The sequence below is a fragment of the Colletes latitarsis genome, chromosome 11, assembly GCF_051014445.1.
Source record: "Colletes latitarsis isolate SP2378_abdomen chromosome 11, iyColLati1, whole genome shotgun sequence".
Classification (NCBI taxonomy): Eukaryota; Metazoa; Arthropoda; class Insecta; order Hymenoptera; family Colletidae; genus Colletes; species Colletes latitarsis.
The window spans coordinates 26,227,976-26,247,415 of record NC_135144.1 but is presented as its reverse complement, the minus strand read 5'-3'; the positions used below and the strand labels follow the sequence as shown (position 1 = coordinate 26,247,415).

General features: G+C 38.8%; 1 protein-coding gene across 1 annotated transcript in view; it reads left to right on the top strand.

Moving 5' to 3' along the window:
* Nucleotides 1-19,440, top strand: part of LOC143348296 (uncharacterized) — a 71,725-nt gene that overhangs the window by 46,023 nt on the left and 6,262 nt on the right. The window contains exons 2-3 of the mRNA XM_076778364.1: nucleotides 12,018-12,334; nucleotides 12,989-13,200. Of these exons, the coding sequence (XP_076634479.1) occupies nucleotides 12,019-12,334; nucleotides 12,989-13,200 (528 nt within the window). The 5' untranslated portion in view covers nucleotide 12,018. The remainder of the gene's footprint in view (nucleotides 1-12,017; nucleotides 12,335-12,988; nucleotides 13,201-19,440) is intronic.

The window sequence follows — 19,440 nt, the reverse complement described above, 5'->3', positions numbered from 1 at the left end:
GAACGAGACGCAGCAGCGATTTTTCGATCCGAAACTCTGTAAAGAACATTATTCGGCTGGCTGAGATTTTGCATAAGTTAATTGCCAACGGGATTATACGCGGGTATCGAATATAAAGCAAGGCGGGGCGGAGAGAAGTTCGCGAGAATATTAACGTCGGATGACGCTGGAGGCTTTAAACCGACGCCGGAGCACCCGATGAAGGACGCGAAATTAAATGAAAAACAGATTACGAGAACGGTGATCATGAAATTCGACCTCCGACGACGACTCCGGGGAAGAAATGAATCGAAAATATTAATGTCAATAAGAGATATAATTACCGTTCCACCGTGGTTCTTAACAATGAGCTCTGAAACGTTAAAACAGACAAAAACTACCGAAATATATCATTTCTTAACACTTGAGTGTTAAATTATTTAACATATTTATCTAATATTTTTGTCTAAATTTTTCTGGAAAGTCCAAATAAATTGTGACAGTCCTATGTATTATGTCACGTATATATAATATGATTATTCGTTTTATAATAGCAAGCAGAGTACGCGCCACCGTTTCGTTTTAATACGTCCGCGTAAATATCGGGAAGTTTCTCGTAGTTTTCTTACATTTCGAGTTTGAAAAACGTCTCCTCCATTATCGAAGTGTTTCCCTTATCGGTTGACAATAGTTTCCAGTTTGCTGTGCCACGTCACGCTAACAACTGGTGCGCGTACACACCAACTGATAAAGCATTATTCAATGGATATCAGATACGTGTGCAAACCAGTACTCTCTTATCTATTTATCACCTAACAGCCTGTGCAAATTCAGGAACGTTTTAGCATTGGAATCACGTTCGTCCATTCTTCACGCTTTCACATATTTTTATTGCGCGTTCAATTTGTGAAATTCAACCTCCATATACCATATACGGGATCTTTGTATCTTAAAATTAATAATAATTCTCTTGTCTTGAATATTAACACTAGAACTACCGAAATATACAATGCAATGGAAATGTTTATTCATTCTCTCATGAAAAACCAGGGTAAATTTGCAAAAATCCAGTCGAGTATATTTTTTACAATTTCTAGTGTTAATATAAGAATGTTTTTTCACACATTTTAAAAGAATGTCTAACAGTTTGCTCGATATAGAATTCAAGAGAAGCTCACGTTACATCCGACTTCCATCTCGCCGTTCTTTGATCAACAATTTCAATTTGTTGTTACGTTTCTGCATACATATTGCTTCCATAACCGATTACATTTTCTTGCCCCTTGACCGCGGTATCCGATCCGCGAATAAATATGGAAATGAGCGGACCGAAGCTGACTCCATTCGCCTTAACGAGTATCTGAAATTTCTAATAACGCTTCTTTGCAAACGTCATGCAAATTCCTGGCGACGTAAATTCCCTTTTATCGAATGGAGGGCAAACTAAACGGCTCTCGAAACGTTAAGGGCTTCCGAAGTTTCGCGCAAGACTTTCCAGAAAGCCGTGGATCCGCGAAACTTTTAGGTTTCGCTACTACTGAGGAGCTTCGAGTGGATTTCGAAAATTCCGTCGTCCTCGAAATTACCAGCCTTTTCACCGAATCTCCGCGTATTTTCGATGCTTCGAATCGTAATATTCGCTGGCAAATTCTCGTTGGGGAACATTATTTAACAAAACATCTTTCGATATTAACTCGACAATTATAGATTTCGATAAGCCATCCAAGTTACTGAATAAATAAAATAAAATTTAATAATTCCGCAGTTCAGTGGCTTTTCCTAGTTTTAATTATTTCACGAATAAATTATTTACATTTAGTTACGGTATTTACCAATTTCTGACCAATTCCCTGATTCGTAATCGCAGTGTTGTATTATTTGCAACTAATTAATGCGATATGTACCCCTGTTTATATACAAAGAATAAATAATAAACTTCTGGATACTCCATAATATTGCTCCGCGGTCGGCAGTTAAATTGGAAATTCGATAACAGCAAAACGAACGAGAATCTCAGTGAATCATGCGTTCAACGATGAAACCTAGACCGCAAATATCGTCTGCATAGGAACATTAAACGTTCTGGTAACGAAACGTTTTGCTATATTTGATTTCCCCAATTCCTAGACACCGTTTGTCGCGTTTTCTAATAGTAAAAATATGTATAGAGTGCTATATAAGCGATATAACTGATATATTTGACTAATAAATAACTATAGGAGAATTTGTTGGTTTTCCTAGCGATTAAACGTACAGAGTTTCGTCCTAAATCTACTAAAGGACCATTAGTAAAGCTTTTCAACCGGATCCCGCGTTAGATGCGGTTCCCAGTCGGAAACTGTCTTCTGTAGGAATCCTTAGACCAAGCCCCACAACGAGATAGTTCCTCCACATTCTGGCTTAATTGCTACTAATGATTCGAACAGTCATTCGAGAATTCAAGATCATATCGTGGCAGCACCGAAGGGGATTTTCGAAACTTTGCTACGATCAAAGAAAGATCGAGAGTTCACATTTCAAGAGAATTTCATTCGTTTACTTGTCAGGAATTTATCTTCCAAGCAGAAAGAATCTAAAAACTTTTTAAAGGAATGCAAAATAATTTCCAACTAGGAAATTACTAATGAGCACTTTGGCGGATCTAGCAAATTGAATAAATTGATAAATACTGTTGTAAGAATTATCGTACACTTTATACGCCACGAACTTAAATTATTAATTTATTACTTTTTTAATGTGTAAAATTATTTTTAGAGAAATTTTTATTTATTAAATCGATCTTCGAAGCGGAACAAATCTGCTATACTCGAGATCCGATTTATCAGCGGGTAAATTTGCAAACTTTAAACAACCCCCCCGTATGACGATTGAAACTTTATCTTATCGTATCGTAACAATGCGATCTAAAATGGATCTGTCGGATTGTAAGTCCGATTACGCTGCACGACAATGCTAAATGGTACGCTCTATTACAAATTAATGGAATACATCCGATTAATTATGTCGAATGTTCAGTCGAATGCCGAATAATCATTTAACGCGATTACGTACAACTATATACAACGAAGTGCACAGACGCGGAAATTAATGATATTGTCAGGAATTAGGTGGCAATAAGTTGGATTTCGAGCGAAAATTATTAAACAATGTTTGTTAGTTTACATTTAATTAATACAACAAACTTGCGTCGTAAGACGAATCGAAACTTGAAATTTATAAACACGCAAAACCAATTAGAATCAGTCGCATGGTCAAAACACGCGTTTAAATAAATAAATAAATAATTCTAGGTTCTTTTATGCGGCGTTTGAATCATTTTGGTGGTGTTAGTTTATAATTATTCGGGATAGAGTCGCGTCTCGTGCCGCGAAGACACGGTTCGATGTCCATGGTTCCATGCTAATCGTCAAGAATCCGCTCGCATACGCTTCCGGCATATGCAGGCAGTCGCTGATTGCAAATTGGAGCTGAACTCAAAGTAGCTGGGATTTGCAATTAATGCCAAAAGCGTTCGTGTGTAATTTCAGATGTTCGGAACGCGTGACGATGTTCGTAGCGAAACCGGCAATTCGGAATTAATTGAAATTCAAGCGGGGCCAACAGTACCGAAAAAAAAAATACCATACCACTGTTTCGCGACACGCGACAATCGTGTGTTCGAGCTTTAATTACGCCTCGCGTAATTAGTTTTAACTTGATGCGTTCAGTTTCCAGTTAAACATTTTCCGGCCGGGTTCGATTTCGTGCCAACGTGCCCCGACGACCTTAAATTATTTGCTAAAATATTTGATCAACATGACGCGACGTTTTACTGTTACGACAAAACAATGGACATTCTTTTGGATGTTTCGATAATTGTAATTTTTAATCTATGTGGTTTGTCTAAATTCACACGGATCTACTTTGGCCACAAATGGTCATTTACAATTTATTTAATTGTATTCCTTGCTTCCTATCACTGAAAATTACGAAATTAAAATTCACAATCAAACACAGCTTGCTAAAATATAATTTTCCATGTTCGAGTAGCTTTGTAATCCAGAGCTCGACTTGGCACGATTTTCGTACACGTTTCCTATCCCACCAGAGCCCACGTTTCTTCCCATTCATCAAGATACGCACAGTTATATTCTACTGGTAGATTGTTCCGTCCAGATTCCGTGAATGAAAAATTCTGGCCTCTCTAAATTGTCTGGCTGCGAGCGATCCTTTTCTACTGCCACGAACAATCCCCAGCCGTTCCACGCTCCTGTTCTACTTATGAATTGCCCTAGAGAGCTTTCTCCATACGGAAAGCACTTCTCCCCCGTCGCTAAATTGTCTGGCTCCGTACGACCCCTATATTCTACTAGCACGTGCAATCCGGGGCTTCGCTCGACAAAGCGTAGCTTTTCGCTACTTACGAAGTAAGTCTGCCAAATTCTGCAAATGGAAAGCAGTATATCGCACGGAACGCGAGAGGCCAGTTCCAGATTCAGGGGAACGTGGGATTGCGGGAGTAAGTAGAATGTGATTTTGCCTAACGAAGACAGACTTTCTATATAATCGTCTGACCTAATTCTACTCGAATTGGAAAGCTTTCTTTTTGGCGTACGATCGCGAATAATATTTACAAAAGATAAAGGAAGGGAGGGGGATTTCTTGATTGAGGCTTCGTTAAAAAATTATTAAAAAATTTCAAATCGTTCTAAAAAAATTATTTTCGGATTCGGGAACCAATTACAATCATTTTTGGTGAATAGACATACCCCCGAAATCCTACCCACTTTCGAGAAAAAAATTCAGAAAGGGCGGAACTTTAAACGTTAATAACTTCTTAATGAAGCCTCCATCAACAAATTGGTATTCTTGATTTTCGTCTTATTTTGGTCTCTAGAATCTCCCATTGAAATTTTTCCCAGGGGTGGCCGAACACTCTGTATGCGATCTGGTACTTTGCACAACACGAAATACGAAAAAAATTACAAATATAAAATCTTTCTTTAACTTTGAGGGCTGATTTCAACCCCTTAAAGTGAATAACAGCAGCTACAAAAAAATACGTGTCTAATAGATTTATGAGAACTATATAATTGCGAAGTTTCATCAAAATTGGAGACTTACACCTCGGGATGGTCCCTTGTAAGTTTAAAATCTGAAACCCACGTGTTCACGTTTACGAAAAACAGTATTTATTAACTAGTTTTAGTGACTGAATTTAACAGTTTTGTTCTAAAACCGTTCTGTGCATTCGGTGGAGGGAAACAAAGCGAGCCATCGGACTAACGAACAAACGAAAACGCTGTCTCAGGGCTTCTGTGACAGATCGTAGCTACTCGGTCAAAGTTGTCGAGATGACGGAAGACATTTCCGGGTGGGGATGGCGGAAGACCGGAAGCTGGAAGGGAAGACAGGCCGGAATGAATAATAACGGGACCGTAGCGAGCAGTTTGTCGTCGAAACTAACTAAAGTCTCCGGGAGCTCATTTCGCAGCGCGTCGCGTAATTTAATTTCCGTGCAGCGATTTCTCCTCTCCTTCTGGGTGTATCTTGCCTATGCATCGGAACCCAGACTCTCTCCGGAGATATTATACCCTGGCTGGATTCGCGTTCCCCGGTTGGAAAATTAATTTCATCGATTACCGCCCCGTGTTCGGTCGCCGAAACGCGTTTCGCGATTTCTACGACGCTCCACTCGGAAGAATCGCGCTCGAAATCGCCGAATTCGGTTCGTTTCTTATTGGGAAAAAGTTGATTTCCGGCGCGGAGACTCGAACGTTTAAAGGAAACTACCGCGATAGAATTTTGTGAAACTTGAAATTTCATCCAGTAACGATATCTGAAAATTTAGATTTCTGTGTTTCAACTTCAAATAAGTAATCAGCAGTTTCGGAAACAGCGCAATTTTTTTGAATGACAGTTTAGTAAAAATAAGAACGCGCGAATATAAAATAGGAATTAAATTTATATTATTACGCGGTGTCGTCCAAAAACAATTTACTGTTTTCGGAGATAAAATTCATTTGTCATAATATTTAGATTTAAATTGCCTCAGAGAAATATGAGCCTCGTAGTTTCTGTGTATTATTTTCGCGAAGTACGGCGCGGATCGAGGGTGAAAAAGTTGCATTAGAATTTATTCGATGTCGTTGGAGACCAATCGTCTGCGCTACGGTGTTTCCGCGAAAAAGCTGAAAGCTTAAAGTAGTCTGAAATTCAGTTTTCCGCGGAAAATGGAATGCTGGAACGAGGCTCGCGGCGGATGCGCGGGCATATACGCCCCGGAGTAACTCTTTCTTAATCTCTCGGGGGAGGAAAAAAGTCTGATGCACAGGGTGGAGCACGGGTGTCCTTTTCGAATCGACGACGATACGAAAATTGGATTGTGCCAACGCGTGCTCGATGTCGCGGCAACCGAAACGTTTTCTCGCGGAAAAGCACACATCGAATGCAGGCGCATCGGTAGAAAATGAAATTTGAGCGAGAAAAAGGGTAGCGCTGCCTTTTCGAGGGATCTCATCCGCGCAAACGATTGGCTGCTTTCGAAAATTTTATTTTCTCAATAAAGATCTCGCTCCAATCAAGACTGCAGATTAGGAAATTGTATACTGTTAGACCCTCGATTTTTATTTATTTAGTACACGCTACATTTAAAAAACAACGAATTAGTTTCAAACTGTTCGTAACCCTTGATTCTTAAAGATTGTTAGCGACAGAAAAAAGTCAATATTAGGGTGAATTCTATTCCATTCACCGTATTGAAAAATTTATTTACTATACGAGATATACTCATTTGATAGATATTTATATTTAAAAAACAACGAATTAATTTTAAACTGTTCGTAACATTTGATTCATAAAGATATTCCTTTAAAAAATCGATATTGAGGTGAATTCTGTTCTATTTGCTGTATTAGAAAGGCCAAACACGTAAAGTACGGTACACACGAAGAATTTTTTAATTTACACAAGTCGATGGAACAGTTTACAAAGAGTTTAAAAAAGATGTCGATAGTATTGAATAATCATTAAGCTACATTCTCGAGTCCAGGTGGTTTTCGATACGTTGTTTGAGCCTACGGAACGCAGTGACGTTTCGAGTTTCCATTGGGAGACAAATTAACGAGAAAGAGAAAAAGCTCCGGGAGCTTTGTAAAAGGATCGAAGCTATTGTCCAGGCAAAGTAGCGCGGATGGACGGAAGAAAGGGAACCACTCCATTCCAGATTCCAGTAAATCACGCTTTTAAATCTCGCGTCAAAGCGACTCCCTTTGATTCGGGCCACCCTCGTCGCGCGATAAGAAACGGATCCGGCTTTCGCGATGATCGAATAATTAACCGAACAAGACGACGGTTATCGATCTATTACTTTGTCTGAGAGGCTGCACTTGCGCTCGAGAACAACCAGCCCAGACGAATTTATGATTCGTCAACGTTTCTGAACGTATAAAGGTCTTTATGTTACAAAGGAATCGGTAATTTGAGATTTCGAGTAGTCTGCTTCTAATTGTTTTCAAAGGGGATGCTAAGGTTCAAGGGAAACGTCTACAATGACCTTGGAAATCCATCGAACTAAGGTAAATAAAGAAATTAATTGGAGAGAGTATCACCAACAAACGAATCAAGAGTAGTTTGTTAAAAATTTTTATTTTATTTGAAATACGCGCTCTCTGGACAAAACTTCGAGTCCCAAGAGATCATTAAATAGCGCTTGCTTAGCTTTTTATGGAAATTATGAAGCCATCTGAATGATGGAAGGATATCGGTTAGGACGTAAAAATTATCGAACGAAGAACCGTACGAACTTTTTGGCCATCCTAATATTCTATATTTTAGTTTAAAGTAACCTCCGCCCGATGTTGGAGCTCGACTCTGTTCGCATCGATTCTTGAAAAGCTCGCAGCGAGTTTCGAAACGTGACGAGCGAAACTTGACATCGATCGTTAATTGAAATAACACATTTGACGTGTTTGCACGCGGAGGGTATCGATATCCTATTCACGATCATCCCTTCCGCCGATCTCGATTCAATTCGCAGAAGTCTCCCCGAACCGCGGCCTCTCTATTCGAACCTGACGAACAAAAAATGGTCTGGCGTGGCCCGATCCAGACCTAAACCAACCGAGTACTTGAAATAAAAAGAATCCCAGACCGACCGTAAAACACGCCGGCATAAATCCGACCCGGGTGAATTAATCTTTACTGACGGGATTTCGGACAGGGACGAATATTCTATTGGCGAGAGGGGGAGAAAAATAAAATTGAATAAAACCAGCAACATAAACGTACGTAAAATTTTAGTGGAGCGAAACATAAATCGCGAATTGTTTGGAAATATTTATCATCTGAAAAAGATTGAAATTTTAAAGAGAATCTATGTGGCGATCCCTAGGATTATTTAACACTAAACCTACCGCGACCGGTCAAATGACCGTTTTTAAAATTTCGTTTAGAATTTCTAACACACAATATTATTTTAGCGCCATTTAACTTGACGACTTTTCTTATAGTACACGTACAATGAATTTTACAATATTCACTTCTAATCTTATTGTTTATTTTCTGAGAAAAATATGTAGTCTGTCTTGCCTACCACGACCGGTCATCTGACCGGTTGAACGATTTATGTTTTTTTGTAAAAAACTGGACATTTGGTACCAAATTCTGGTTAGCTTTCGATGTAAATAGGAAATATATGTATAATAAAAACGAAAGAAGAGAATTTACAGTTCCCACTGTCTTAGAACAGTTTAACAACGCGTATTAAAAATAGTTAAACGTTAGACGCGTTTAGTTTCGTAACTATTAGTGTTTTATTAATTATTGAGGCATTATTAGAAGCGGCAAAACCTCCCCTTTAAAATGGTTTTTGGTTTTTGTCGATCCGACTTTCTGTTTTCGAGATATCGTAATTTATGTAAAAGGTAATTTTTAAAATTCCACTCTCGGCCTTAGAAAAGGCTATTAACGCGCATTAAAAATACTAAAAACTTTAGACGCGTGCAGTTCCGAAACTACTGGTGTTTTATTAATAATTGAACCACTGTTAGAAGCGGCAAAGCCTCCCCTTTAAAATGGCTTTTGGTTTTTCTCGATCCGATTTTCCGTTTCGGAGGTATCATCGTGTAAAGACAATCGTAATTTTTAAAATTCCGCTACGTCTGACTCTCCGCCTTATGAAAGCCTATTAACGCGTATTGAAAATACTAAAAACTTTAGACGCGTGCAGTTCCGAAACTACTAGTGTTTTATTAATTATTGAAGCATTGTTAGAAGCGGCAAAGTCTCCCCTTTAAAATGGCTTTTGGTTTTTGTCGATCCGACTTTCCGTTTTGGAGATATCGTAATTTATGTAAATGGTAATTTTTTTAATTCGACTATCTCTGTCTTCGTCTAACGGAGTCGGGCCTCTTTGTCGCTCGTGCGTGGTGCTGACCTAGCCCGCGTACGTGACTGTCGTGACCTAGTTTCGGCGTAGTATTTCCAAGAATTTACTACGCACTGTTTACTATCTACGCACGCGTGAAATCAATGAACTCGCGAGCGCACAACAAAACGTAAACAAACTCTATCTCCGAAACTAGCCGCCGCAACGACTTGAAATTAAAATCGCTATATCTCCGGAACTAATGAAGCTATCGACTCGTACAAACGCTCGTTTTAAAGGGTATTTCATCCTCTACCTAATGATCATACCACCTACTACAATTTTTGCTATCTTCTATGTTTATTTTGATATTTATTTTGACGTTACATACCCAAAGAAGTTTCAGCAATTTCTACTGATCGTACGACTACTGTACGATAAAACTGGACCATAAATTGTTTATTTAATTGAAAATGAATTTAAATACAGGTTGTTCGCGTAATTACTAGGCAGCACTTTTTCTTAAATAGTTCTTTTCTCTAGAACTAACTACGGTATCGACTTGGAACAAAATTCGTTTTCAAGGGTGTTTTATCTTCTTTCCGATGAATATTAAAAAATTTTTTCACATAAAAGAAAAGAACATCTTACGAGCAAACATCAAAACACAAATTTCTATACATATAATGTAAAAATTAGAAGTATGTTGCCTCGTAAAAGAGAAAAAGAAAGATTGGTCATTTGACCGGTCATGGTAGGAATGGGTATATATGCTGTGCCGGTAGGTTTAGTGTTAATGAAATTTTGTTGGCTAAAAAGAGTACGCAAACATATATCGAATAGGTGTAAAAATATTTATTTGTATGTGAAAACCGTACGCAATATCCTTGGACGTTCACAATGCGTTGTTACCCCAAAAAGAGTGTGTAAAAAATACCGAAGTAAAAATATTTATTCGAGTGTCAGAATATTTTTGCTATATTGAATCAGTTAAATAGAATCTTATATTTCTATGATCCAAACTTAATTTGTTAAGAAAGGATAAATTTACTAAGGCCGTATTGAGATTTGTGATTTTTTAATTTAGTAATTTATCCACAAAACTAATGATTTTTTAAAATTAATGAATGTTTTGCCCGTAAATAAGTAAGTAAATAAAATTGTATGTACGCCAATTACAAATGTACATAGTGGCGTTGCTGTCCAAATATTGTGATTTATTTGTCCTGGTGCCAAATCTCTCCTGAGGGAGGAGTCGATAGTTTCGAGTATCGCGAGGAGAATAAAAATTAGGTTCGTTGGGGGACTCGAGTATCCTCTCTTGGGGGGTTTCCTTTTTGCAAGGAGGATAATTTTTGTCCCCGAAACTCTGTTTAATCGCGTTAATCGAGAGTGGAGCGGTGAACAGCTGGCCCTGAGCGAGGGTGAACGTTGCGAAGTGACTCCGATTAGGGGCCATTATGGCCTCGTTATTAATGGCTCTCGGCCCGTGAGCTGGATAACGCGATTCCACGAAATGCGTCGTGTTATTCCACCAGATTATGGTACGCCAACGAGAGAGTGTCGATATCAGGTGTTCGTTTAGGCTTCCTGGGCAATGGTATTTAGTATGACCGTGCAGATTCATTGGCGATTCAATTGTAGAAGCGTTCTGGAATAATTTCGGCGAATCTGTTTAGCCCCATGACTTCGACGCGCATAATATCTTCGGGGACGGATTATTTTGGTTAAAACGAACAAACACATCGATCTATCATCACCTGCAAAGTTCAAAAGTTTCGAGTTCGGAATTCAATCAAATTATAATATGCAAGCTTTGTTATTTTCTGTACAGTTTGACAAAAAAGATGCAAGAAATGTCTATAAAATTCTTGTCAAAAGCTGTTGTTCGAGTTACGTTAGAAGGTGTCATTAAATTATACATTTTTATTTATTTCATTTATAAATGAAAACTCTTATATTTACATTTTTTTTTAATGAGAATGTACAATATTATAGAAAAACCATCGTTCTTTCAATGACCATTATTTTTAGTGAAATTCATTTCGTTTTGCTGGAATACATGGTCGACAGTAAACATGAGAATCGATGTAATAAATTATTCCACGTATGTATTACCAAGCACAGGGTCATTATTTCCTCGAAATGCAAAGACTCATGTATGAAGGGGGATTTTAGTATCGAAAAAGTACCGTTATTATAAAATATCAATTTTTCAACGCAACAAAACCTTCTCGCCGACGAGCACCGAACGTAACACACGTTGACTCTCGTACTACACTGTGGCTCGAATATATATTTTATCGATTGACAGATTTTTTAATGCTTTCAGAAAGCAATTACTCTGAAAAGAGAAAAGCTGCTGTTACTAACAGAATGGAACAGCGGTTCAAACATAGCTGGCATAAAAATGGAGGCATTAATGTATCTTTTATTTTGAGCCTATTGACTCTGGTAGAAAGTACATTTTAGTTGACGTTATTTATTACATAAATTTTTATTCTGTATTCCTGGTCTGTCCATATGCTCTAAAATATATGAGAAGACTTCGTAATGGTTTTTCACTGTTTTCAATGGACGTTTCTTACGACCAAATATCCAACTTTTGCTAATTGTAATTAATTGCGATTTTAATAATAAAGTTGCAAGTTTGGTACGGAGAAAGTGAACGAAGCTTCCGGTTTGATTGCAGAATGCCTAACGAGAACGCGCCAGTCTGTGAGTGCGAAGTGGTAGTCATCCTTCCGAAAACGCGAAATGGGACCCTCTCCTCGAAGAAGATGACGCTCAGGATACCGAAATCGAAGGGGGACAAATCGGAGGGACGATCCGCGAAGAAGCAGCAGGAGGAGGCACGGTCAAAGAACAGATCCTGCGATACCGGAAGCAGCAGCTCCGTGGCGGAACAAGCCAGACCCGCCACGAAAGCCAGCAAATACGAGAAACGATTGAATCACTCGAGGAGGACCAGAAGCGCCGACAGGGCAGAGTCACATTACACTTACATCGGTCAGTGGACTTGAAATTATTTTACCAAAAATATCTGAAAGAACAGTTTTAAATATATCAATAGCAAAGAGACTCTATGAATTAATATGGCGGTTGAGATGTTTCCCTCGTAAATAGAAATCCAACGTTCCAACGAGTGATTTCCAATCGATGGAAACGAAGGTATTAAAAGTATAAATTACGAAGAAATCAAGGTACCCAAGGGAAATTTTACGCCTCGAGTCCGACGGGGAATATTCGCGAAGTGTCCAGCAGCAATTTTTACGGAAACTTTGCACGATTTATAGAGCAGTCAAAAATAAGAGACGCTTAGTTTCCTTAAGCCGCTGAATCTAAACTTTCGCGAGTGAAACTTCAAAGTTTCGACCCTTTAATTTCACCTTGGAAACTGTCTGGAGTACAAAAAAAAAAAAATTTCTCGAACTTTCTTACGGGAAATGACATGTTGTGCAACGCATAACAGAAGTTCTTTTTCAAGAGAAATTTAAAATAAATGGTGGTTCTATCAGAATATAAAACATTATTTTTATTTGTTCAATTAATTATCAAATCTTGGTAATTTGGGGAAATTCTGTTCTAAAGGAAATTGAAAATAAATTCTGTTTTCGTTTGTTTGATTAATTATAGAACCTTGGTTGAAATCTTTTTGCGTAGATTCTGGGTCCAGCATACTCGGGGGTGGATTTAGGGGCTACGCTATACCAGAGGCCCTCTATGCCACCATTCCAGACACGCCGAACTCGAGTGGCAACGAAACCGGAAATAGTCAATTAAACGCGCAAAGTAGATCGCAACCCGTTTACGCCATTCCCTCTATGGTGTCGCCGCCACCCACCTACGACGTAGCGATCTCGAAAACGTGGCAGGTGAGTAGCTATTAATAGCCACCTGTCGAAAAATCCAGGACAGAAAACCTCCCCCTTTTCCCCTACGATTTCCACCCTTTGCTTCTCCTTCGACTATATCCAGGTTACACCTAGAAAAGGGCGATTCTATAATAAATAAAAAAAATTGAGTTAATCATCTTCGTATTTTCTATTATAAGTAATATCATACTGTAAATGGACATTTAATCTACTAGAATCACTAAAAGATATTTATTTATTTTTTTCTTACAGATGCCTAGATTCCTAGAATAATATTTTACAGTACCTGAGAATCGAGTATTCATTGAATATCGATGGGACAGAAATTTTAAATGAATTTTTGAAGATAAAAAGTTTCCATTTCCGTACGATCCTGTGAGGTACCTTGGCTACAAAAACAGGTCAATTAAACTGACACAAACGATGGGATTGACGCGAAGATAAGGGCAGCATTGTCATTGCGTATAAGCTATTATTTCTTCTAATGGATTCAAACAATGACGGACAATCGCTTGTTAATCAAAGTACCGGTACAAAGGTATTATTCGATCTGACAATTCTCGCTCATTGTTTCGTGTTACGCATATTTATTCCCCGTGAAATACGATATAATCCATTCTCTCTATACTTTCGCTACACGGGAAATACGATTATAGCGCGGCGCGATAAATTTCAAAACACATAAAAATCCTTGATGGGCAAAGCGTAGCCATCCATGGCGCGAAAAAACAAACGTTCCACGAAATTGTGACCGGTCCCAGTATTTTCTGGAGTTTTCGACAGATTGGACGTCGACCCAGTAAAGTCGCGTTGCGTGAAATTAGGATCCGTATCGAAAGAGAGGCGAAATCGGAGAACCTGTGGCCGTTCAAACGCCACGCTTTCCAGCATTTAACTACCGAGTAGCAATGTCCGTCCACGGTCAGACGGCGGACAAAACGACCACAGTAGCAAAGGCCTTTGGTGGTCAGACTCGTTACACAGAGGCATGACTCTGGATTTTCTGTAAACGCGGCGACGTTCGACTAATTGCGCCCCCGCGTCGTTAATCATGCCCAAGGATCCAATTTGTAATCGGTAATCGCGAGAAAAACCGTGGGAAAACGAGGCTTCGTCTCCGGCGAAATTACCATTCGCGACGTGAATTATTAAGACTATTTTTCACGTCGGTAGGAAAACACAGCGCGCATAATAAATTGTACAAAGCTCGCATAATACATTTCGCGAGTCACCCATAATAAATTTCGTAAAGGCTGCATAATAAATTCTCCGATCGCCTTTGACAGTCAAACCGGTTCTCGCGTTTTGTGTTCGAAAAAAAATTTCCGTGGAACAATCATTGTTAGTGTAATACCAAAATACAGAATAGTACGTTATAATTAAATTTTTTGATGTTTCATTCAATTCTTGGCGGTTGAAATAATATTCGATCGTTGCTGTAAGCTACAAGGAATTTTCGATAGTGGGACGAGGGACATTATGCTCGAATCGGTGGACAAATTGGATCCTCGCTGACCAATCAAACTGGACGAGACCGCGCAAAAAAGAAAGGACCATTAAAGGAATTCAGGGAACCGATTCTTTTAGAGTCGCCCGGCTTCAGAGTACCGAATTAAAATAAAATCCAACGAAATGTATGAGCAATGATCTGGCAATTTTTCATTGTCGATTTTTCGCGAACCTCGAATCTCGTTTTAGGGGGCGGAACGCAACTCAAGAAGCGTAAGTTATTAATGCGAGAAACGTGATTTGGGTAAATTCGGTTTAAACTGTCTGAGGATTTTTAAAAAAGCACAAAGCTGCCTGAAGGTTGCTCGTTTTCATGGAGGAGAGTCCAGTAAAAATTATAGATCTTCGTGAAAGGTACAAAGACAGTAATAAATCAATTACTCTTATTTATTGGGGGCGGTAAAATGCATTAAATCGATCTTGGTTCGAAGGGGCAAATATTACGGCGCATAAAAAACTTTACTTTAGGTCATATTTTTCCATACTCGAAGGCTCGATATTCTTGTTTAATAGAACTGCTTATTTATGTTTTAACGTTGAAAGGTGTAAAACGAAGGGACTGAAATTAATCATAATTAAAAGGACTCGGTAAAAAAGTTTGTATAAACTCGTTACAGCGAGGAGTAATGAAGGTTTCGACCATTTAAATTAAAGCGTTTTTCGCGTGAAAAATTAATCGTAGTCTTTTATATTGTTCTGTCAGCGATGACTCCTTTAAAAGTTTACGTCGTTTCAAAGTCGTCTTCTTTTATGATTCGTTGAACGTTTCTCGAACGTTTATTAACTCCAACTTCCTTTGCAATTTGCCGCACTGTGAGGATTTAATGGAAAGTCACCCTTGAAATAGCTCGTCTTTCTCAAGAAGTTGAGATAGTTTTTTTTCAGTAATTATGGAGGAACAGGAACACCTGTCCAATTTTTTTTCTTCTTTGAAATTGTTAATTGCTTTTTCGAGCTGGCTCAAATATTGTTTTTAAAATAATATATTCCCCAACAGAAAAGCTTTTACAAACAAATGGTAGAATCTTCGAACAAATTCCCAAAGAACACTCACCTTTCATCCCCTCAAAAGCTTCCTAACTTTACCAAATATTTAAACACTCCAATTAGAAAAACAGCTGATTGTAAAGGATCCAAATAATTCTCACGAATATCCTGGTTACTAAAATTCTTGGAGCGAGAAAGGGGGGGTTGGAAACGTCACACAAAAGGCAAATTCGAGTCGCTCCCAAACTCGAGAACGATTTTGTTTCTGGTCGCATAGTTCCGTGGCGCCGGGCGACACATAAATTGTCGGTGCCACATCGTGGCCACCCCCGACGAAAAACACTGTTATCCGCCCTCATCCTCCCCCTCCCCCCTGCAATCCTCGTCGACCCACTTGAAAGTCCTGGCAACGGGTAGCGGTGCCAGGACACTTCGAATTTCGCTGAGTCTGTGTCGTTTCATTCTCACCGAGTTCTATCAACCGCCGTGGCTCGCAGTCGATTCGATACTTGGAAACTTCCACCCCCGCACGGCAAGTTTTGAATTAACGTTGGAAGCCACCGTGAATCCTCCAAGGAGCGCATCTCGTATCCGCAATTTCTGCCGATCCGGTCCGGGGCTCGCTCAATTTCTTTCGATCAATACCCGCTGGAGGGAATTGACCTGAAAGGATCCTCGGATTATCTAATGAGTACCTTTTTACCCCTTTTCGACGAAGAAATTGGACTACGTCCTTCCCGAATAAATTACATTTATACCTGATTTAGATCAAAATAGAACGCCAGCGAAACGATTAAAGAAAGGATTTCCACTATTGAGACTTTTAACATTACGGACATTTTCTGTAGCTCGTTTGTTAGTTGATTGTACCGCTTTTTATACAGCGAATTCTTCGAGAAGTGAAATATCAAGTTTGCTGCAAGAACCGCGAAGAACAGCAATTAAAGATGGACTTAATTGGTCTAGATTTTTTTCCTGCTATACGGTTCATTAAATACTTCCAACCAGGATGGGAAATTTTATAATGAGCCATCGAGGCACCTTAATTATTTAGTTGACTAATTTGTAACGTTGAACGGTCGAGCATTCGTTAGTCCGAACGAAGGCGCGCTGTGTATTTAGCTGGAGAAAAATTCTGTCTTTTATACGAATAAATCTGTTAAAAATAAAATAACAATTTGGTATAGGTTTTCTAACAGTGAAAAATCGAGGGCTCGAGGGCTCAAACGAGGACTTGGACAAGTAGTATGATGATTTATTCTCCCAAGTTTCGGAACAATGTCTTAATTCTGCAGTGGCGACCAACGATTTTCAACGCAGCAGAGATTAACGGCGACAAGGCACGAGTGAAACAGTATAAATTGGTCCTCGTCGAAAAGTTTGTTGTTAGATTGATACGGAAACTTTTGAACGCGTTTCGCGTCACGAGAAATTCCAACGACGGTCATTGCAAAATGCACGTGGTTTCCGTCATTGAAAAGCGTGAATCTATTGTAAAAATTTCAAAATAAAACGGGATAAATGGTTCTACGAACTTGACAAGCGATGACATAAATATTGTCCAAACGGTTGGAAAACATGAAAAATTATAAAAGTGAAAAATGTGCATAATAAAACGTTCGACGATAAATCTTTGTTACATTTTACGGCTCCAAAACATTGTGATTTGTTTAAATTTCAGAGTAAGCTAATAAATCGTGATTCAAATAAATCAGCGATATTTCAAACTCTTACAATTGCTCTGTTGCAAAATTGAAATCGAATATCTAGTAAAAAAGAATAATATGAAGGAATTAAAATACGCATACAATAGATTACGATACAATGGCGAGCTACAGTTGTTAATTTATCCTCAAATACGAACATGAAATATATATCTACGTTTCATTGTTCTCTAAGTTTCCACCTCGATTTTCTGTTTCAAATAATTATTGTTGCCGTTCTATAATGTTTTGATGGCGCTATTCGGAAGAGAAATCTCACATTACAACAGGAAGTTATTACATTAATGGATAACAGCGAAACACAAGCCAAGATTACTGTTTAATTCAACCCCCAAGTTATTTTCTCGAATATAATATAAAGGATCTAATATATTTTACATATCCAAGAATTTATTTTATTCCAAATAAACAGAAACTGAAACTTAATTATTTAAATCGTTCCCCGTTTGCATTCAGACACCTTAATCGACTGAACGGTAACGAGCAATTAATTATTCGGGCTTGAAGTTCCATTGAAACTCATCAGCGACGGACAGTGTATTCTTTGTAAACGATCCACATTTTCTATCGCGCGATCCAATAAAACGGAAGTCCATTTAAATGCAGCTGCAAGGAAACGTTTCCAACGGTTACGTACCATCGAAACGGGATAAAACGAAATTAAAATGTTTTCTCCATTAGCGCGGGGCTCAACAACACTTTTTCCCAGCGAACGAGCCGTGAAATACGATTTCGAGAACTAAAAGTATCGTTCGAGGGAGTGAATTTCTACCCCGATCGTCGGTGCTCGGACAATCGCGCCGCCATTTTGTCACGGGCGCGATCAATCTCATTAAAATTACAGAAAACACCGATGCAAACAGAGGCAGCGAGTTTCCCCTGAGCGAGACAGTGATCTTGAAACTCGATTCCGTCTCTCCGTCGATGAAAATCGGCGGAAACCGGTCCAATAAATGGCGGGGCCATTCGTCGGAAGGTCTCCTGGTTTCCGCAATCGAGAAACCTCGATAGAAAAAGCTGCTATCAATTTGCGGTATCCATTTCAAAACGCAGAAAGATTCATGGACTATTCTGATCGACTCTTTAAAAAAAAAAAGTTTCAATCGTTTTTTAATCACCGTCTATCAACGATCGATGTTCTTATTGCGACGAATAAAAAAATTTACTCGTTTCACTCGCAGAGTTTGAAATTGACAATGAAGTTTTCCATTCCATTCGTGGAGAAATCGAATTTACAGTCGAAGCTGAAGAATGGCGAAATCTGCATTTTATTAAATATTGTCTTTTCTCCATTGACGTATACTCTATAATAATTTGTGTTTTACGGATCATGTCCTATTAAAATTATTTGGACGCCATCCAGATACTTTGGAGTTGACGATAATTAATATCTATAATGTCGATCGTTTAATTAAAATGTACAAATCCACCGTAGCAGAGGTTTGAATATCGATTCATAACGCGCAAGTAAATGTCGACGAACACTCAAGGTAATAAAATTTCGCACGCACAGGTAACACGATTAATATCGGTTTAAAAATCGCATTTTCAGGGGCGCTTTGCTCCCGAAACGATCGAATTCGATCAACTTCAAAATCAAGCTACGAAAGAACTCGTTCGTTTATGGGAAAACTTTTTTTCGGAAAGGTCTCTCGAACGATCACGCGATAATTAAATTAATCGCGCGCTTATTTAAATGCGCGACGAGCACAGAGCACCGGTTAATTAATTTAACTGCGAAGGTAAAACAGAAATCAACAAACGTCTTGACGTTCGATTTTACACGCGCGAATAAAAGCACGGGCGACGACGTATCGAGGTTCGCGTCGCGAACGCAGGGAATCTTCCGACGTTTATTGTTCGTTAGGGAACAATAGTGATAGAACGCGTTTCTCGAAACGATGTAGATTTACAGTTTTCAATAACTGAAACTCCACGACGAAACCGGAACGTTCTCGATGCGAACGAATAACGCGAAGCATCCGAGAAATTTCACGAGCAAGTTTTATTTTATTTTCGC